Raw genomic sequence first — 22,750 nt, 5'->3', positions numbered from 1 at the left:
AGTGCAGTGTGGCACAGAAGTTCGATCTTCTCTAGTGATTTATTTTAAATAATTTTGTGTTGATATTGGTTTAAAACCCAGATATGCCCACTGTCCCATGGGTAGGTCACTAAACTCGTGCCACTATTTTTTATTTATAAATGAAATTTTAAGAGAACAAAATTTCTTGGGCATATCTGGGTTAATTGATATCAAGGCTTCAAATATACACTGTAAGTTATTCGTTCTCTTACCCGTGTATTATTTTTTTAATTTATTCAATGGATTCTAATGACTTAATAGAGTCGTCGAGCCATTAAACAATCTGCGAATAATTTCTTTCCCCATTTTATATCTTTTTGCTTTTGAAGAATAGCTAAAGACTTCATTATTTTTTTGACTGGTGAAAGATTTTGAATTTTGCAAATATTTAATTAATGACATCAATGTCTGGTTTCTTCGATTATATAATATATTTTTAATTGTCCGTTGAAATTTCCAACTTAGCTCAGATGTATGTATGTTAAATAAACATATATATTTTCTTTTAAAATAAAAAAAAAATATTCTGAGCGAAATTGTTTTGAGCCACACAGTTCACGCACACAATAACAAACCGGAATCCTTATCCCCAGCGTGTAACATATTTATAATTCAAACAAAATGACAACTAACGCCATCTATGACATTTGTGACGAAATATTCGTCATTCCCGCTATGGCGACCGTGCAGCTGTCATCTGGAGGCTAGTCCTTTTGTATTATTTATTTATAGTGCTAATGTAATTATATACTAAATATGTTACTAAACTAAATGTATACATATTGACTAATTTATTCATAATTAGCCATACCCCTAAATATGAGTCATGTGCAGAGCCGACGAGAGCGAACCCGGGACCTGGGAAAAAAATGATACCAGACCTCATGACAAAATGGCACTTTATATATTTTTAACATCGTAATATAATTTCTTGAGTAAATAATAATTGGTACGAGTTAACCCTTTCTATGCTAAAAATAAATATAAAAATTAACCACCGTTGCGAAATATTTTAATTATGCATTAAAAAATATCTACTTATAATATTTATCTGATAATTAGTCGTGTATTCTTTGTTGCTTAGTGTTGCCATATTTCCCACTGCAACGGCGCCGACACGATTTTATTGCTTTTGACTTATGAGAAGTAGTAATTGTTTTTGCGCTCCCATATTGATCAAAATTCGGTTTGAATATATTTTGATTAGTCCTCTTATATTAGCAGTCCGTAGTAATATCGGTAAGGATAGCTATCATATTTTTAATACATTCATTTAATATTTCCTCTCATTTTTAATATTCTTTAAATGTTCAAAAAGCGATCAAGTCAACAATAATTTGCAAACAAATTTTAACACAAACAGAGCCGCGTCAAAAAATTACAATCTGTCCCTTTAAATAATAATGCTTATTGTGAAAGTGCTACTTAGAAAGTGGGTGCTTTTGGAGGCAATTTTCCGCTCCTTTAATTTATTGTATGTATAAAAAGAGCTGAAGGAACTTATAGCTAAAATAGATCAGAAGTAGATTTTTACTTTTTTTTAAAATATATTCTTGCTATGACTTTTTCCAGAGTCGGGCTCAAAGAGAACGGGCTCCGGAAATTTGTCTCGTCTTCCCCCCCCCCCCCATACTCTTCCAGGAAGCCTGGTTATGTGTACAATTATAGACCATTTTTTGTATGTCTGTCAAATGTCACTTAACAATTTTAAATATTTTATTATTTTTCAGTTTACCAAAGGCTTGATAGCTGCTGATTTTGTCTTCACTAGAGAGTGAAGATATTTCGGATTAAAAAGAATTGGCTGAAGGTAATATAAAATATATAATCATTGATGAAAATACTCAAACTTTAAGCAAAAGAATAGGCGGTGTAAATTGATGAAGATGATGAAGAAGAAAGGTATGAAATATTATTTGATTCTTCTATTGAAAATAATGTCGTCACGTGTACGCTTAAAAACTATTTCTAAATGTGACATCAAATAGGGGAAACGTTATATTTTTATTCCAGCTGTGCATGCTTCCTCATGAAATGGTGATTCTGACAATAAATCACTTTTGACTACATTATAACATTTTTTTAAATATTTTACTGATACAATTTTATTTTAAATTGCATTTAGTACAAATATGTATGCTTTAAAAAAGGGAGATATGAATCTCACAGCTTGTGATGCACAGAAGATAAGAAAACTGTTCGGTCTTCACATTATGATGGAAGATTTAAAATTCCCAAAGATTCGTATATATTGGAAAAGAGTATACCACTTGGACATATTTCCAAAAACTAGACTTAGTAAATAGATTATTTTAAACAATGACATATTTATATTGTATATATAATTAGAAAGAATTAAATGATAATGATAAATTATGGATAGAAAAACTATTATATAATGTAACACAACAATATATAAATTCTTTACCAGTAGAATAATGATAGGTATTGATGAACAGATTAAAGGAGAATCAAAAATCTTGTCTGTAAAGGAAAGTCTAGATCAGAGGTTCTCAAAGTAGATAATATCGCCCACTGGTGGGCGATGAACGAATCTCGGAGGACAATGCGGCGCCAGGAAATTTGATGGGTGATGGAGGGAGCCAAGTGGGCGAAATTAAAAAAAAAATTAAATTTTTTAAACACGTTTCATATATAATAAAGGAAATATTTTTTCCATAAAATTTATTGAATTTTGATAGAAAGTCATTGTAATCGTTTTTTTCCGGGAATTTATAAGTTAGACTCGAACCTTACATCAATAATGTATAGCTATAAAAAATGATAAACCACTAATCCTTACAATTCGCTAGCTGACCAGCTGTCGGATTTTTATTTTATACGTTGTTTATAAATCGTCGTATTTAATTTTTAGTTCTCACGTGTTTATGCACTCGATTTATCTTTATCTCTAGAAAATAATCTTTGTTATTATTATGTTTTATAACTCATTTTTTAAAATTAGATTATCATCTCTTCTATAAAATTCAATAATCCAAAACATAACTCTTATATTTTCGACTATTTAAGCTACTTTATCGCACAGTTTGCTTTATTTAATTTTAGCTGCGAACTTTTTAACATATAGGTAACGAAAACTATAAGTGTTGCGAGTTAACGAAAGAATTTAACATCGATTAATAAAATACATATTGATTTTAATGTGAGGATTGTTTATAAATATCACTTTCTATTAATTTTATATAATTATGATTTATTTAAAATGTTATCACTTCGCCAAAATTTGCGATAAGGCGTCGAGAATACTCGGTCTCGTTATATGGAGCGCTAATTATTGGCGATTCTTTTTCTGTACGATACGCTAGTTCGTAGCGTCCTCGAATATGGGTCCATTGTAATCCGAACGAAGCGAAGCACTCCCTGGAGAGAATTTTTAAAAATTTCACTCCCCAAGGAAAATTTCTGAAATATCTACAAGAATTTGTATCCTAGTGACTTTTCTATGAGCGTTGGGATACACTTCATTGCATTCTCGGAGTAGCGTTTACTCAATGTAGCACTTCTTAAAGTTACTAAGGGTCGGTGTCAACAACCCGTCAATGCTCGGTGACTTTCGGCTGCGAACTTAATCACGATCTCGTCTCTTGCACGAACCATCCAGCTTCCCAACGAGCTCACCAAGCACAATGATGTTTTCGGCGATAGTTATGAGGAGCTAGAAAAAGGTATGTGAGATAGAGTTCGTCTATTTTATATGTGCACCAAAGATTTTGTTTTTATTGTTTAATTGTATATTTATTGTTTGTGTGACGCATTGGGGAAACCTGTCAAGTCATCGCGGTCATATCAGTCATTTAAATAATTATATTTTTTATCAATACGGTCAACTCGAACAGTATACAAAAATAATAATGCTGTCGGTGTTTCAAACTGACAATATGCAATCTATAATCGATTCGTAGAAATTTTCTAACGATGGTTAGAAAATTAGACAAATAGCATAATACACCGAGGCCGTTAACAAACGCAGGCCACGATGCGAATGAAATTGTGAGTCATGTGATCGAACGTACCCGAAACACTAAAGTACGGCCAACATTTATGGCGCTAGGGGCGTGCCGAAAGGGGTGAATTTCTTCTCTGGCTTAATCGGTCGATATAAACCCGAACGCGACCGGTCAAAGCCGCCGAACGACCTGTTACGACTTATCCGGATACTCGTGATTACTCAGTCGACACGCGTATATACCTGCATTTTATTGATTATTTGTAAAGTTCAACAACAAAATGCATAAAAATATATTCACGTAGTCCCTTTTTTGGTCGACAATTCACACACCTGAAATATATACACTTTAATACACCTATTGTTACCATAAATACACCCAAAAATGTCACGTATCGTCCATGACTCGCATAAAAAAAATGTCTCTCAGGTCAGTGTTTGTCGACGACTAACGTCACGCGAATATTAAATAACAACATATCCGCAATAAACGAATGACTAAAAGTGCAAATAATCATCATCTACGTTATAAATTCTGTTAAGAGTAAATTTTTAACAATTTTAAATGTAATGTTTAATAATAATTACCGTTAAATTATTACGAGCTTAGCATATACGTGAAAAATAATTAAATTAAATAATTTTATTTTTTAAAAGCGAAATTAAGTATGTGGGACGACGACGACGACTTATCGGGTTAGCGCTGCAAAATAGGCGACATTATGGCGTAGCGGCGGCGACTACGACGGCCGGCGGAGCCTCGTATCGACGGTGAACATGTTAAATTTCAATAAAAACTACCGCAGCTGCCAATCTGTTTCATTGCCATCCACCCCCCTCCTTAGGTGGCAGTCATAATTATTTATTTAAACATACTTTTGTAAAAATATCAATATCGTATTTTTTTTAAAGCTTGAGTTGCGTCTCATTCGGCACTACTCCCATAGTTATCAAAATAATGATATATTATAGTATTATATCAAGTTCTCAACATAAAAATCAATATTTTTACAGCTTTGTTAGTGAATAAAAAAAATATATCCAAAATTTGAATACCAAATATTGTTGAAATCTTCTTACAATCATTTTGCGCATTTATCTGCCACAGAAGAGTGATTTCAATTTATAAGTAAAATTACACGCAAATTTTCTCTGTATTATTTCCTAGACGACTGCAAAGATTATAATTATTCCTAGGATAATCTGTAAAAATAAAAATGTAGGAGCTTTCCTTAAGGGAATAAAGAAACCGCTTTGTGCGTTAAGAAATAAATTATAACATTGAAGTATATTTTTATATTGTTTAGGTTTTGAATATATTTGCTTAGTGCATAAGCAACTTTTGCTGATTATGATTAGTAAATATTTAATTAATTTATACCGGTCTTTAATAGCAATTATGTTATATGTAACGATTTTTTTTTATTAATTTTACAAATTATTATCAATGTATATTAAGATTATATAAGTAATTTTTATGTTCAGTAGGTTGTTAAATCCTACATATTTAATATTACTCGATTTACTTACCTAATTTTCAGTATTCTGTAGTTTATCTTTGGCGCCTTTCTTCCAAGTATCGTTTAAAAAGCGTATAAAGAAATAAAACACAGAGTAGACTTAAAAAAAACAACATTTATTCGTCGATTACATCATATATGAGAAGATCTTTGCCACGGTATAACGTCGAAAAAAGCAACAAACGGATCATAACAAAAAGTGTTTTGTGACAAAATAGAAACGTACGTAATATATAAAAATAATAATGACAATAAAAATATATATAAATATATATATAGTATATAATACAAATACATAGACGGTCCAAAGTGGATCCGGAAACGCGCCGGCCGCCGTCGGACGGACCCCGCGAACCTCGACCGACTTCACAACCTAAACTAAAGCTCCGCCGCAAGCTCGTAATTGTGCAGGAGACGGGCCGTTTCGAGGGCCGACGTTTCGCAAAAAGAACGTTATCGCTGTAGCTCGTGAACGTCGCCTTAAAATTATCTAACTTACCGATTAAATTAAATACAAACCGCGCGCGACGAGGCGCGCTCGTCTATTTTAACGTCCTCGCGATTATTGCATAGACGCGACCGTAAATTCTAATCGAAACGCTCTCGGCGACGCGAGCGAGACGAAGCGGGCGAAGTCGGAGTTTCCGTTCGTCGTCGATCGCGACGGTCGGCGTTTACGAGAGAGAGAGGGCGGGCGCCGGCCCGGTTATAATTAAAATATTCCTACAGATAAACCGCCGCGTCGTCTCGGAGAGCGGGCCTGGCCACTACCAGAAGGCGTAGCCGCCCTCGGCGCTGCCGGTGAGGAAGGAGCCCTTCTTTTGGGAGAGCGCGACCTGTGAGAGAACATAATCAATTAAAGCCTCCGGGCGTCCGACGAGACCGCCTCCGAGCACACTCTACCTGGTGGCCGGCCATGGCGGCGAGTTGCGCGGGCGACGGGGGCACTCCGGGAGGAGCGGGGGGCAGCAGCGGCTGCGCCACTCCGTCGAACCTGGCTCCGGCCTCGAAGCCGTTCTGAAAGAGAGCGACGGATCAAAGACGGGACTCGGTACTTCGCACGGGGGAAAGCGAAGACGAAAGACTCACCGGAATCATTATGGTGGGGCGGAGCTGCTGGATCGAGGGCTGCATGGTCGTGGCCGCTGTCGGGTAGTACGGGTAGTACTGCACCGGGTAGCCTATGTAACCGGGGTATCCGGCGGCCGCCGCGGCGTACATCGCCGCGGGACTGTACATCTGCTGACCGATGTTAATCGGGGGGTGGTGCGCCGCCAGCGCCTGGTCGTAGGAAGGCGGAGGCGCGTAGAGCTGTCCCGCCGCGGAAGCCGGGAACACCCCGTAGGGCGCGCCGCCCGGGACTGAGGAATACAAGCCTTTTGACGCTTTCGCTAGTTCGAATCCGAAGTCTTGATATATTACCTCCGTACTGCGGTGCGGCCTGGTGAGGAGGAGCCGGCAGGAACGGCCCCTGCGGCTGCGGCGGAGCTCCGGGGAACGCTCCCAGAGGCGGGGTAACTGTAACGACCACCGAGAGATGTCAGAATCGGAACCGTTCGCGCTTTCCGCGGAGTCGACGCGACGAATGGGGCGAAACCGACGATCCGAGAGTCGATCGACGCGACCGAAAGGGGCGTCGCGATCGAGCGAGGGGGGGCCCCGCGTTCCGGGAAAGGCGGAGCCGTCCCTCGGCTTCTACCAGCGCGAGCCGAATACGAATCTACGAGCGGCGTCCGAGGCGCAGTCGAGGGAGGGCGCGATCGCCTCGCGTTCCCTTCGACTCGAATGCGCCTCGGACGCGACGAATTTACGCACACGTACGGACGATCGGCCGGCGCGAATCGAACGCCGGCGCTTCGCGCGTAAGTGTGCGCGCATGCGAATACCCGACGCTACGTAAGAACACGATGCAAAGCGAACGTCCGACGCCCCGAGGGAGACGCGTCGGGGTCTTTCACCCCGCGTCTCCGTCGGAGGTCCGCGCCCGTCGCAAACAAAACCAGGCAGTCCAAAGCGAAACGCGCAACTTTACGAACGACCGATCGGTCGCGAGGACCGACGGTCAAGCGCAAGCGTCGGAGCTTCCGCGATCGACGACGGCTCCGCCGGGGGCGAACCCGGGCGGGCTTCACGACGATCGCGGAAGATCTTCGAATTTGAGTACGTTCTAACTTAAAGCTCATGCATTATCGAATAAAAAAAAAGTGAAAAAATGCTATTTTCCATAACGTATTTATAAAATTGAATTAAAAAATATAAAACGATCGATCCTCGTCATCGTCGTCGTCGTTGTAGACGTTAGCGTTTCCAAATGCGAAACGCGATACTTGAATTTTGACGTAAAACGACAACGACGACGGCGGAGCGACTGAAAATTTATACAAAAATAAAAAACAGAAGCGATCGAGTCTAAGGTGATTCTTCCCGAGCTCGAGAGGTTCGGAAAAAAAACTGCAACATGCTGCGATAAGACGAAAATACGGCACAGTCGCTGCCATGCGAGTAGCTCGAGGTGCGGTCAAAGAAAAAACCCTTCTCCGTATGCAAAGTTAGCGAGCGACGGCGAAGAACCCTTCGCCCGAATCGAATCTACTGAACGGACTAAGCGGAATCTAGACGTTCGACGTCGAGAGAACGGAAACATATCGACAACGTTCTACGGATCGGCGACGCCGCCGCGCGTACGCGTCTACGGCGCCGGACTCCGAGGGAGTCCGACCGCATGCGCGCGTACGCACGTTCAGTATCTTAACGTAACAGTATGAATAATATAACAACACAATAAGTTTCGAATGTAAAACTCGGCGCTCCTCGGCGGCGGGACGCGAACCGTCGGGCGACGAACGAATCCGGTCCGAGTTGGCTCCGAGTCTCGGTTCGCGTTTCCGACGAGAGGGACGCGGCGGACGAGAGGTGCGCGCCCCGCGTCCGCTCGGAGAGATCCGAGCGGCAGTGGACGCGCACCTCCCGACTGCGACATATCTTATGATTAATTTAAAAACAGCAAAATCCCAGCAACCATCGCACTGTATACTGTAATGAACTGGTGAAAAAAATAATTATTTATAATATGTATATATTTATATATTACTCTATGGATAAATCTACATAACACACCGTGTATACTCGCAGAACGTTCCTTCGGAGGTTAGTGTGTGACGGTGCGGAGAGTCGCGCGAGCGGCCCGCGCCGAGAGCCGCCTCCGGGCTCGGTGCGCGAGAGCCGGTTCGCCCGGCTCTCCGCCTTAAAACCGTGTTTGGTCCGATTTGGGTGAAAAGCTCGGGTTGGACGCAAAGACGGCTTTAAGTACGACATTAACTGCAGTCACCCATTTAAGAACAAAACGGAGGCTTTGTGGCTCTCGAGTGCGAGCGAGGACGAGAACGCTTTGGTAAGAGCGACAAAGCGCATCCGCACAACGTACATACAATTTAACATTAGTAAACGTTAAGTTTGTCGAGTGCGCATTCGTACGTTTGCGTCTCGAGTTAGGCAGACGTGCGCATGCGCTCGTATAATAATAAGTAATTAGTTGTGTAAACCTTAGAAAAGCGAGAGCGGTCCGCGACTCACATTTCACGGTGCGAGAGTCGCATGAGTCGCGCACCGCTCTCGGTACACATAACCAGCGGTGAAAATTGTGAACGCGGTCCGCTCTGGCAGGGCGCACTCTAACGTCGCTCGGCCGCGGCGGACCGCGCCGGTCAGTAAAAACAAACTGAAAAGGTAAAGGAACGAAAGTAAAAGGTCAAGCAAAATCAGCCATAATAATATAATATAATATATAATATAATAAAATAAAATAAAAGAAAACAAAATATGTAAAAACAAAGAATAACCACCAAGACACACATGGCGTCCCGCGCTGGGTGCGCCGAGTACGTTGAGTACATTGAGTGAGGAATGAACGTCTCGAAAAGTTTAGCAGCACTCGCGTTTGTGCGCACCCAGCCTGAGTCGCGTCCAGTACGTGACGTACGTTAATCTTAATGCCGTAAGTATATAGTTAATGTATATAAATTCTGTATATATATACGTATCGGATCTAGTATGCGTGTATATATATATCGTCTCACACAGAGAGAGAGAGTTTAAATGCGACGCTGCGGGGGAGGCTGCGTCTGCCGCTTCTCTGCCGCGGCCGCGGCCGCCGAGCGGGCGTCAACGCTGGAAGGAACACAACAAAAAGACAGCGTACAATGGTTTCAGTGGCCGCCCGACGAGACCGATGCAACATGTTATGCAAGTGGCTTTGGGGGAGACCGCGAATACCTTTCTTGTCGGCCATTGTGCGGGAGAGAGCTGCTTCTGACCGACCGCGGAGAGATCTCGGGGTCGACTGCCGAGGCCGTCGACTCGCGCACCGCTTCTTCGATCGCGGGCGGACGGGCGGTCGGTGTTGCCAGCCCGCGGTAAGATCGATACCCCGAACGCCTAGTGCGCAGCGACAGTTCGCCTCTTTCGTTTTCATTTTCTTGCCATTCCCTACTCTACCTACCTAATTATTTTTGATAATATTTTATTCAAGTTAATATCGTATTTTTGCTGAGATCGATTGTTCTCAAATTCTATAGACAGCTCCGTTTCTAAAGCCAATTTCCTCCCTTTATAAAAAACAATTTTCTGCAACCAATTAGATAATTATTGTAATCGTTGACCGCAAAGCCTTGCACAATTTTTTATTTTAATAGGCTTTTAATTTTGACAAGTGAGGATTGTTCATTATCTAAATTTACTGCGTTTGTTGATCCGATTCCTTGATGGCATTTCAAAGTTGTTTTTAATACGAACGAATTCACTGAAAACTATTCGTTTTTTCCGATTAATTATAAACACCAGACATGTTTAACTCTACTGATAATTTCCTTTCGAACACGAATCCCTAAGAGTGAATTTAATAGAAAAATTTAATAGAAAAATAAGAAACAGACATCTTTGTATCGCCTTATTAATTCTATTAGAATTCAAAAATACTGTATAAAACGGGTGTATCTGAGAAGTAAATCATTTTTCGCACAAAATAATATCTCATCTAACACAACACCTAAAATATGTGTTAACAAAATATCAACTTTTTTTATCTGTATATCTTTTTGCAACGAATCGTCTATAAAACAACCAGTTTTCACCTACTTTGCAAAACATTTCCATTGAAGATGTGTGTCACAATGTGATACAGAATTCTCATGATCGGAAATTCTGTTTAAATTATTCTAATCTTAAACCTTCGATTTTGTTGACAAATAAAATTTGATCCCTCCTCTAGCAAAAATAATGCACGGAAAACAGAATAACGATATAGATTTTAGCAAAAGATACTCGACGTCGATTGTAACCTGCTACTCAATCGTGCCGCTAAGTGCTCTCACAAAAATTAGCAAATAATGAGCAAGAACTTTGGGCCCCCACGTAAGAAACTTTAAAATGCCTTCTTGTAATTTTTCTTCCAATTTTAAATATTTTTCTAATTTTGAATTTTTTCGATGCCGATAGTTTACTGTTCGTTGTTTAGTTGTTCTTCTCGATGATCTGACGGTCCTTCGAGGGAAATTCATCTCTTAATTTAAACTTTAATTTGTGGAGATTGTTAATTGAGCGTTACCGTTATTCCTTTGAGTTAAGATTTTTCAGCATACTTTTTCTACTCCAGTTGTGGCGTATCATAGGATTTATCTTGGAATACAATATAGCTTCCACTTATCTAAAATTAGATCTATCCATGTGTATAAAAAATACAAATTATAGCAATAATTGAAATGTGATTGTATAAATAACAAATAAAACAATAAATTACTACCTTAGCGAATAATATTTTCGTTTAACATAGTAAATCGTAGATAGAAACACTTTGTAATAGCGAGTATAGTTAGAATTTCGTACAGTTTTAATTTGTTTATTATGATAAATATATTATTCATCTTTACTATGATTGTTGATACAGTACTTTTCATTCTACGTTTTGCGGAAGTTGTATCTGACCGATTTACATATTTTCATTTGATTCCAACGAATCTGGTTTGCTTTTTACCTTTTAAGTATATATGGTATAGCTGGTGGGAAATTGTTTTATTTGATTATGAACAGTATTTGCTATAACATACTATATACACCTCGTGGATGATTTGTCGCTTTGACCACATTTTATATTACCACTTCGTTCATTTTAATTAATCAGAAAAAATAATTCTGTAATACTTCCAACGACTGGTGAAAAACATCTTTAACGGGGATGAGATCAAAATTCCTTAAAACAATACAAGCAAATAATCCGAACTATTGTATTTATCAACCGGAACACAGACTTATTTTCTGCTTGATTTTATTTTTGTGTTGTGAAAGGATTAGCACTAAATTATTTGAGCACAACATCATACTTCGATATTTCTTTAGTTCACTCTCTTGTTATAACATTTCACAACAAATAAAAAATCTAAAAAAAAAAACTTATCTCTATTATCTCATCCGTTACGGTGAAGAAAAATCACACATTCGACCCATAAGATAAGATGGATCCGTTCTGATTGTTTAGAGGTGTTTGAATCATAAAGTTTTATTAATTTTCAAACTAATTTATATTAAATTAATTACTATAATTATACAATTGAGCATTCAATAACACATAACAGACTAAGCTTAAATCAGGCATTACAGTCAAATGTGAAAACTTTTTTTGAATATAGTATTTATTTAAGTGAGTTATTCGAGTAAAATAGGAAAATTAGGACCTCTAAATTACTCCACTAGCAGGGTTAAAAAGATCGATTGGCTTTTCATCGCGATGAGAACTTACTGTTCGAAATTTCGGCTGTGATATTCCAGACATGGTCACGACTCAGCAACCGATATATATTTTTTATCAGTATTGGCCATGGATGCAATCGCAGTCTTATTTTTATACGATAGTCTGACGTTTCGAAGAGTTGGTCACTCTTCATCTTTTTGACTCTTTGTAGCATCAGACACTCATATAAAAGTAGGTACACGATGGCAACAGTGGTCAACATTGATAATATATATATATAAATCTCGGGATTCATCGCGATTAGAACTTACTGTTCAATATTTTGGCAGTGACACTCTTGCCATGATTAGTTGTTGAAAATTCGTGACCATGGCAGGAATATCACTGCCGAAATATCGAACAGTAAGTTCTAATTGCGATGAATCTCGAGATTTAAATAATATTGATACTCGCGAACCTCTAAAAAAACTATGTATAGATAAATTGTGATATAATAATTTAGTTTTAGGTGAGAACTTTTCTGTGGGATATTATCGAAGATAGCTATTCCGACAACTGTTAGGTCTCAAACAACGATGAAGAATTATAAAATTAGAAAAAAATATTTGTTTTGAAATTTACTAACATAAAAACAATATAAACTAACATATGTACATATTGCGTCTATTATAACCTAATGTTCGTGGGTATAAATATTTTGCACTCTTTACGTTTAGAAATAATACACTAAAATAAAAGAGTTAAAGAGTTTATTTACAATATAATAAAACATGAAGCAATACAGATGAAAAAAGTGTCAGCAACAAGCGTGGGGTCGTTCGCAGTCTCCGTGTGCCACACTGTCTATGCTCCAAGGTGCCATCTCTGTTTTGCCATCGCAAGTCGCCAAAAGTGCACTACAGTCGGCTAAAAAGTAATAAATTATTTTTAAGAAAAGCGGTTTTATGCCGTTGATATAAGTCCACAGCAAAAGGACAGATTTATCTAATTTAATAAGTCAGTCAAAAGCTTTTGTCTCGAATTTAATCGAAATTTTTCGAACCTAATGGGACGAGGGTTCCTGTCGAAGTGGTTAATACGTCAATACCGGAGAGCTTCACGAGTTGCCCGGCAATGTGTAAGAATAGCTGCTCAACACCCTGAAAATATACAAAATAAGCAAATGAATAATGTAATACATCAAATATCCGATCCCATATTACCCAATCTTCCAAGGCGGACGATTCAAAGTACTGTGCGCCGATGGAAGCGGCGTAATCTGCCGCCTCTTCCGCAGATACGTTTCTCTCATTTACCATATCTAGTTTATTGCCCACCACCGACAGAATAATGGGTTCACCCACGTTGCTGAAAAATAGCATTCAGAAGCTTGTAATTGTAAGCCCGTTAACATGTTTCCTACATGTTCACGGGCGGCGTCCTATTACCTTCTTAATTCCTTCGCCCATCCTTTTGCACTAATGAAGCTTTCATAGTTTGTCAGGTCGAATACCAACAGTGCCGCATTAGCATTCCTGTAGTACATGGGAGCCATAGAACGAAACCTTTCTTGACCGGCTGTGTCCCACACCTGAAAACATTAATTTTAAAAAGTTAAAATTGAATTGCTCGTGTTTATATAGAGCTCAAAAACTACAAATTTTTGTCATATACTAATATGTACATATATAACATGTTTGTAGCATATTTTATAGTTTTCACAATAGTTAATTTTGTTTAACACTAGGTTTACGGGTATAAACCTGTCAATTTAACAGGTGTCATTAAAAATATGTATATAGTGACCAGATTTTTAAAGATAAAAAGTTTCCGAAAATAAAAATAGTGTTAATATATTTGCATTGTTCAAATATAAAAAGAAGTAAAAAAAACCCAGAAAAAATTCTGATACAAATAAAATCGGAATATAAATCTGAAACCCGTAAATATGACGGGTGGCGTAAACCTAGTGTTAAAATCAATAAAATGATTTTTTTAAGTTAAAAATTATGGACGATACATTTTAATAAGGAGTTTGAATGACGTTGCTGAGGTTCAAAAGAAATCTTGTCTGTATATTTTTAAAAGATAATCGTAGTGCCTGTAAAAGCGCGAGTCTATGCGACTGCATAGAGACTCGCTACCTCTGAGTGAGATGCTATTCTTTTTTAAATACGTTTATTTCAATAATATAAATAATTTTAGACATATTAAAAATAAGAATATAAAACAAAACACTTGTGGTTATAAATTAAGGAAAAAAATTAAAAAACCTTCTACAATTTAAGAGAAATAAAAATAAAAATACAGGAAATAAAAAAAAAATTTTACTGATAATTTGAATACATATCATTGGAGAACTGGAATTATTGGTATGTTGTCTTTAGCCTCTAAACTTTAGATTATAAGAGACTATCGCTTTAGAGTCTAAAGCAATATGTGCTTTGGCATATTGTGGTTGTATTTAAATTTAATGTTGATTTTATCGTAGTAACCGATACACGAGATTAGTGGGTTATTATGGTTTTTCGAGATATTTTTATAATATTTTTTGGTATGAAAATGAAAGTGTTCTTTAATTCTTGATATTTGAAAGTTAATATGTATTTTTTTAAGATTAGTATAAAAGTGTAATATATTTGTAGCTTTATTTTGAATGATCTGTAATTTTGAAAAAATAGTATAACTGGTGTTACTCCACACCGGACAGGCATATGGGTCTAATTAATTGTTTATAGATTAAAATTGTATTTTTTATAGTTTGCGCGCTTTTTCTATTAAATATCGGTCTAACGGCCGCAATGGAGGCAAGCCCTTTAGAGCGCAGTTCAAAATTATGTTTATTAAATTTAGACATAAAATCCAGGTGTAAGCTCAGGTATTTAACGCTTGTTTTCCATTTTACGTTATTGCCCTCTTCATTTAGGAGAGGTGGTGGCAAAATTTGTCTACGCTCTGTGAAAATAATTGCTTCTGTTTTAATTTGGTTGATTATAATATTCAACTTCTCAGTGAGATGCTATAATCTAGTCAGGCCTGCCGAGAGCGGGGGGGGGGGGGAGAGGGGACAAATTCCCGGGGTCCGTTCTCCCTAAAGGGCCTGACTCTGGAAAAATCATAGCTAGAATCTTAATAAACTACAGCTGTTTGAGATGTACGTACTGATGTTTTTCAGGTATAAGTTCCTTCAGCCCTTTTTATACATACAAGAAATAAAAGGAGTGGAACATTACCTTCAAAAGCACCCACTTTCTAGGTACCTAGTACTTTCACGATAAATATTATTATTCAAAGGGACAGATTGTAGTTTTTTGAGACGGCTCCATTTGTGTTAAAATTTGTTTGCAAATTATTGTTGACTTTATTGCTTTTTGAACGTTAAAAAAATATTAGACATGAGAGGAAATAATCAACGAGTGTAAATTAGTAGCATTAAATTTAGGTGTTCAATTTGAAAATCCAGATCGAATACCTAAGGAAGAAGCAAAGAAATAACGAAAAATCAACAACAGCACTAGCTGAATTATATAAATTTAATGTTTTTATAGATTGTATTATCGGTAATTTAACAAGTGAATTTAATGGAGCAAAATAAATAAATAATACATTCAGTTTCATGTGGATATTCCTAAAAGAAAATCTAGGAAAAACAGTCCCGAATCTATCCCGAAAATATTTTTTAAGATATGTCATTTTAGTAAAATCATATCAGAATATATTTTCACGAGTGAAAATATAAATTATCTGGCAGGTGCTAGTAACTCAATTAGGTCAAGTCCAAAATACAAATTTGGCCAGCTCATCTCTCAGGGGAAAATAAGCGGAAGAATAAGTATAGACAGACACCGCATCTCACATATCGCTCCATAATTTGTCTGCATTTCGATATTACACTATATTTAAAAAATATGATAGCTATTTTTACCGATATTACTATGGTCTTCTAATATAAGAGGGCTGATCAAAGTATTTTCAAACTGAATTTTGGTCAATAGGGGAGTGCAAAAACAATTATCACTTCTTAGATGTCAAAAATTCACGTCAAAAGCAATAAAATCGTGTCAGTGGGAATGCTCAGTAACGAACGTACCCATTGCGACGGCGAAATCGGTAATCCCTGACCTAGCGCAATAGCAATTTTGTTTTTTGGACATAATTTTAGCGTTATATACTGCATGTCTTAAAGGTTTTTTCTTCGATTGGCGAAGATTATGCAATAGTTATAAAATACTCGTTCAATTTGGACGTTACATATGAAAAATACCATATGTTAAAAAATATAAATGATTGTAAGTTTGAATATATTGTAGATATAATAATCTTACAATATATAGTATATTATATATACATACGTATGTATGGACATATAAGATTATTATATCTTATATAGTATATAATAATAATTGAAACACCTCACAGTGTTGCCGTGTTTGGACGGTCTTAAATTAATTAATTAAAAAAAAAAAATTTGAATTAAAATAAAGACGATTCAAATATTTAATTGTTTTTCAAATATGAAAGTACACGAGAGAAAACAAGATGGCGCAGATTGAGATTTTTCGTGCGATTTTACACGTCTGCATCGTTGTTTTGATCGGTTATAAAGAGGAAAATTAACTATAGTGCAAATTAACTAGGTACATTTTAACTATTACAATGTAATATATGCGATGATTAGAAGTAAACATCGATTAAACCATGTAAACGATTATAAAACGTGTTTTTTTACAGTGACTCCATCTTCGTCATGAAATGTTGAAGTTTCGCGTTCCATCGACATGCCCCCCGAGACTGAAAAGTGAGTTGATGATTTGTAGTACATTAAATTTATCATTTTTAACTGTATGTGTATACGATAGTTCATTACGCGACGAAAGGTCGTTATTAAAAATTATTCGAGTTACATATGTATGTAGTAGTGTAGGGCTGCCATAATTGTCGAACTACCAACCGGGGCACCCCCCTCCCCCAAAATTATATTATATATATATATATATATATATATATATATATATATATATATATATATATATATATATATATATATATATATATATATATATATATATATATATATATATATATATATATATATATATATATATATATATATATATATATATATATATATATATATATATATATATATATATATATATATATATATATATATATATATATATATATATATATATATATATACATATATATATATATATATATATATATAGATTATTTATGTACAATATAATCGGAAAATAATTTTTTTATATGCGTAAATTTTAAATCGACCGGGACAAATCATTCTTGGACAGGGACACTGGGACACAAACGTCAAAACCGGGACATGTCCCTGTGTACCGGGACGTATGGCAGCCCTTTAGTAGTGGCAATGTCACAAATTGGCGTGCGTCAAAAGAGCGCTGCATTATAAGCGCTGCGTCATAAAAGCGTTTACCAAAGTAGCGCTGTAACAAAATAGAGTACGTCAAATGCGCAGACATATATTTTTACTAAAATAAAACGCTGATTTTGAATTTATCATTAGATTTGTTCTGTAATATTTCTTTTTTTTTAATTATATGCGATAAATAAAATATAATATTCAATTTTCATAGCATCGCGGTTGGTTTTTGGGTTCCTTCGGTTTAAGAGATTTTTGGAACTTTTAATTGGTATATTTTCTATTCGTTACTACACGAAGATGCCACAAAACCTAAAGTCTGATCATCCCAGAAGGCGGGCACATGTGAAAATATAGGCTTTTACATGGAAAAGGTGTCTATGATGAAACAAATCTATTTTATATACTTAATTTATTAACACATTTATTTGATTATTAAATTTACCCATTTTAAACCCTTTCATTGTTTATATAAGATACCACGAATGACTTAAAACTATCTATAAGGATTATTCTTATTAATAGATAACAATTTAATCTATAACAGTTTTTCAATGTGTGTGCCGCCGAATAGTTTTTGGAATTTAGAAAATATGTAAGATAAGGGGGAAATAATATGCTATCGATAACTAGGTAAATAGGCCATACCAAGGAACTGGACGAAATATTAGAATATTAGACAGATTAATATTTTTTTCTAACTGTTCTATTTGTATAAATACTACCCTTTTTGGAATGGACAAAACATGAAATTCACAAAAAAATAGTTTTATCGTAATCGCGAATAATTCAGGTCTCTAGTAATAACACATTAAAACTAAATATCAGACTAATAAAAAAAGTATTAAAAAAAATCATACAGATTCACCAATTACTACTTTAAGTTTTAATATCGTAAAAATAATTTTAAACAAGTGCGTATCGTCCGTGTCATTCGCCAATGTCATGCATTGGTATACACCTGGACAGCGGTTGTAAAGGGTTATGATTAGGTATTTAAAAAATCATAGGTAGCTCCCTTTTTGATAATTATACAATATGATTAAAATTAATTCTACAAAATTAATGTTTTAACCCTTTGAAATCACATTTATTTTCAGATGATTATATTTATCTTACACTTTGCGCTTAAAATTTATATTGCGCTTGTTTTCGCCATTCACGATAAAGTGTAGTAGTCTAAAATAAATGAAAAAAGGTCTGGCGGGCCATATACCTGCCCTATAACTGTACGCATTCATTGCAAGTCGAGTCGATAATTATTTGTCAATTTAATGAAACATTACAGAACGTTTAATGATAAGTTCAAAATCAGCGTTACATTTTAGTACAAAATATATGTATATCGTATGTATGGGGGATGGGGAGCCATACTTTCGTATGTACGTAATAATTAATAAATAATAATGTTTGCATTGGCTAATCATTTAATCGTCATTACGCTCAGGCACATAAATACTAATTTTACCGCCTATATCTCGTGAATTTTTATTCTTTGTAAATATCTCACAATTTACTTATATTTTGTATACCTAATTCCTAAAATATTCTTTACTTGATTTTCTCCAAGTATTTTTGCGCTCCTATGATGACTGTCTACGCATTTGACGTACGCTATTTTGTTACATCGCTACTTTGGTAAACGCTCTTATGATGCAGCGCTTAAAATGCAGTGCTCATATGACAGCACTCAATTGATGCACGCTCTTTTAACTGGCCGTCGTATGTAGTACATTTTTCTTCGATACGATAATTTTTCTGAAAGACTAGCCAAAATGCGCGGGATATATGTTAGTAAATTTAGTATATTCTTTGTAAAATATACTAGAACGCGCGTTGTATTCGAGTTATATATTTTAATAAAACTTCCATTATAACCAAGAGGAATGTAAACCTAAATTAGTAAGCCTAGCCAGCCTAATTAAAGAAAATTTACAGGTATGCATTCCCATGCAGCGATACATTTTTATATACAATTTTACATATAATAGAGCCTATATAAATTATATTCATATTGGTTTCATTCGGTTGAGTTTTTTTTTAAAATGAACTTCTTCAACTCGCTTAGTATGTTGTGAGAGTAGTAAATTTATTTTGGAAACGAGCCTAACCTAGGGATTTTTCGTCGAACCGATTAACATAAAATTAGTACGGCTGTTGTCCCGAGCATTATTTATAATTGCGTGTAGTTATGCAACGAGACAGGGCCGGCCCGAGGGGCAGGCAGTACAGGCGCTAGATCTTGTGGGGCGCCGTGATACCAAATAAAGGCGCAATATTCACTTAAAATTATCAAACAATATTGTTAAAGAATAAAATCTGATATTATTTGCCGCGCTGATGTGCTGACCTAAGCGATTAGCTGTAAAGCAATAATAACATGAATATATTTTTTCCATTTGATGCGAATTCAAGATGATGGAAGCCGCGAAGTCAGGCTGTTGAAATATTAACAGTACGGAAAGGAAAACACCGACGGTGATCCAACATTGATTAAGTTCGCTTTTAAATGACTAAACTTCATATATACCAGGCATTGATTGGCTATGTATACTGTTCCATATTTTTTAACTTTATATAAATCGAGCATCATCAACCATTCGCCGGTTAGGTTAGGCTCGCTATCCCATTTTTTAAACTTCATATTAACCGGTTACAATCATATTTTTTTCCAACTTCCTTCCTGAAGTCTTCCAACTCTGATGAAGGTGAAGACACTCTCTTCTTGGAAGAGGTTGTAGAGCTCCCGATTGTTTCGTATACACCACTCGTTACTCTCGTATATAGCGTGATATATCATGTGGAGCACTTTCCTTTCGAATACGTCAAGCAGCCTTTCGTCAGCCCTGGTAAGTGTTCAGCTCTCTGAACCGTATGTCAAAAATGTTCTGATCAGCGTTTTGTAAAGCAATATTTTTGTGCAACGAGATCGTGTCCGCGATTTGTTTTGTTTTATTAGGCTGAAATAGCATTTATGTGCTGATACTACTCGTCTCTTGATCTCCTTGCTGGCATCGTTTGTAGCTGTTAACAGGGTTCCGAGGTATATAAAGTCACTGACACACTCAAAAGTGAACTCGTTCATTTCGAGATTTTCAGGATACTGGGTCCTCAAACTAGGCATAACTGACATGTATTTTGTTTTTGTTTCAATGATCTTCAACCCCATTTTTCTGGCTGATGATTCAATGGCGTTAAAGGATTTTATTGGAGCCACTATATCTATGTCATCAGCGCAGGCGAAGATTTGTATCGATTTATTATATACACTGCCGGTTATATCCAGTTTGGCATTTCGGATTACTTTTTCTGGGGCAATGTAGAACAGATTGCACGCTAGAGCATCGCCCTGTCTGCAAAGCTTTTGATAGATCATTTTGTACTCTCACTTGGCATTTGACATTTCTCATTATGAGTTTCACCAAGATTATTTTTTTTGGTATATACTACTGTGTATTATTTAGGTATTTTTTAGCTCATGTAATGAGTTATTAAAGTATTAATAGGGAAGGGGGGGGGGGTGCAAATTTAGTTTTTGCCTGGGGCACCAAATAACCTAAGGCCGGCCCTGCAACGAGATTCTTGTTTTGTATTTTTTCTTCTGCTTTTAAATATGAAAATGAGTTTTTTAATAGACGGTCGACTTTATTCTTACTCGTAGATGGACAAATTAATCTGAGTAATATTAAATTGTTAATCTAAGTAATATAAAACGCTCGTCACCGAACTTTCACCTTTTGCTTTTGACTTCTGATAAAGAGATAATGACTTCTACTGACCAAAATTTGGTTTGAATATATTTTGACCAACATTGTTATATCACAAGGGTAGTTATCATTTAGGGGGAAGGGCAAATGTTCCTCCCCCGCCCCCTAATGACATGCCTTCCGCAGAGTGATATCTTTTAATTAAGAGCTATATTGTAAAGGTTTAGAATTACAGTAATTGTTTGAATATAATATTTAATTTTAATACATGTACAAATGTGTTGGAGCAAACCTCAAGAGATGTCGTTAGATTTCAATATAATATATGAAAAGTCGGCAAACGCGTTGAAATTGATTGATTAATAAAATATTATAGATTCCAATAATATAAGTGGCAAAAAATGTAAATTAAATCCATTTGATGCTTTTTTCAGTTGCAACGTTTTACCTGTAATTTGACTCTGTGTTCGCCGATATTTATCCTGCAGGTGAAGAACGAAGCGCCTATTGTCGGAGAGGTGTGAGTGGTGAACAGCTTGCCCATGTATCGCACCACTAAGCTAGTTTTGCCGACGGCTGAAATACAAAGCGTCGCGTATTAGAGAGGGAACGAAACGTTATACGTCATAGTCGTAAATAGTCGTAAGAATACATTGCGCCCCCAGTACGACTACTTTTCCTTCGAGGCGGGCCATCGATCAGTAGATCGGTTTCCAGCATGAAAACGAGCAATGCGACCCAGCCCAAACAAACGTCAAAACAAAGCTGTCAAAACAATGAACGGTGTTGCCGTAGTAAAAATTATCGTTACATTTAAATTAAAAACTAGCGTTTCGTTCAAATTATTATTACCGCCTAATAATATTAATTTGATTTTGAGCATTTGATAAAATCAAATCGACAAAGCGAACAATTTATTGGAATTATTTATTATTGATTAATTAACTGCAGTCGAAAAATAAACCGGTAACATAAATCGCGACGGAGATCAACATAAGCGGCTTCTAATAAATATGTTGTAGTTTTATTTTACGTCGCGAGGTCGGCCTCTCATCCATAGTTGATAAGAAGCCATGTAGCGTCACTTAAATCGAAGCTTTTAGCCTGATGAGTTCTCCGGGCGGGGAGGCCTTAGGGAGACGCGAGAAGGGGGAAGTCGCCGGGTATAAGAGCGTTTCCATTTTTCCTTCAATAATAAACATAATTGAACGCTCCAATTACGGCCGCTCCGACATACGTACCTATAAATATATACGATTATGGCGCTCGTTATCATACGAATCGCAACAATGCAATAAGATGACGGTCGGCGTTAAACGAGAGCGGTCGTTACGCTTTATCGTTACGCGTCGAGGGGCTTTCGGATTTTAAAATCAAAAATTAACAAACAACTTTATTTCAAATATTATC

The 22,750-nt window shown here is 36.4% G+C and overlaps 2 protein-coding genes and 1 long non-coding RNA gene across 8 annotated transcripts; 1 reads left to right on the top strand and 2 right to left on the bottom strand.

Moving 5' to 3' along the window:
- The first annotated feature begins 704 nt into the window (after positions 1–704).
- On the top strand, positions 705–4,798 carry LOC148229007 (uncharacterized). The gene is made up of 2 exons (XR_015811606.1): positions 705–1,923; positions 2,035–4,798. It is a non-coding gene; the product is annotated as an uncharacterized LOC148229007 (long non-coding RNA).
- An 805-nt stretch (positions 4,799–5,603) lies between these two features.
- Positions 5,604–9,940, bottom strand: LOC148229006 (DAZ-associated protein 2-like). 5 transcript variants are annotated; one of them, XM_088199653.1, is made up of 6 exons: positions 9,781–9,931; positions 9,585–9,675; positions 6,931–7,026; positions 6,598–6,884; positions 6,412–6,525; positions 5,604–6,344 (listed from the first exon to the last, which is right to left on the bottom strand). In XM_088199653.1, exons 4-6 carry the CDS (start codon positions 6,745–6,747, stop codon positions 6,276–6,278), a joined length of 333 nt encoding a protein of 110 aa, XP_088055779.1. In that variant the 5' UTR covers positions 6,748–6,884; positions 6,931–7,026; positions 9,585–9,675; positions 9,781–9,931; the 3' UTR covers positions 5,604–6,275. The 5 variants fall into 5 exon arrangements, with proteins under 5 accessions (XP_088055779.1, XP_088055780.1, XP_088055776.1 ...); XM_088199654.1 differs by having other exon boundaries at positions 6,598–6,869; XM_088199650.1 differs by lacking the exon at positions 9,585–9,675 and having other exon boundaries at positions 9,781–9,940.
- A 3,042-nt stretch (positions 9,941–12,982) lies between these two features.
- On the bottom strand, positions 12,983–22,550 carry RabX1 (RAS oncogene family member RabX1). Of its 2 annotated transcripts, XM_088200160.1 has the most exons (6): positions 21,993–22,550; positions 21,789–21,916; positions 13,678–13,820; positions 13,453–13,597; positions 13,293–13,389; positions 12,983–13,156 (listed from the first exon to the last, which is right to left on the bottom strand). In XM_088200160.1, exons 1-6 carry the CDS (start codon positions 22,033–22,035, stop codon positions 13,047–13,049), a joined length of 666 nt encoding a protein of 221 aa, XP_088056286.1. In that variant the 5' UTR covers positions 22,036–22,550; the 3' UTR covers positions 12,983–13,046. The 2 variants fall into 2 exon arrangements, with proteins under 2 accessions (XP_088056286.1, XP_088056285.1); XM_088200159.1 differs by having other exon boundaries at positions 13,293–13,597; positions 21,993–22,155.
- Positions 22,551–22,750: the final 200 nt, after the last annotated feature.

The sequence above is a fragment of the Plectrocnemia conspersa genome, unplaced genomic scaffold, assembly GCF_051122295.1.
Source record: "Plectrocnemia conspersa isolate PC_06_02 unplaced genomic scaffold, ASM5112229v1 ptg000012l, whole genome shotgun sequence".
NCBI classification, from domain to species: Eukaryota; Metazoa; Arthropoda; class Insecta; order Trichoptera; family Polycentropodidae; genus Plectrocnemia; species Plectrocnemia conspersa.
This window is presented reverse-complemented; position numbering and strand designations above follow the sequence as displayed.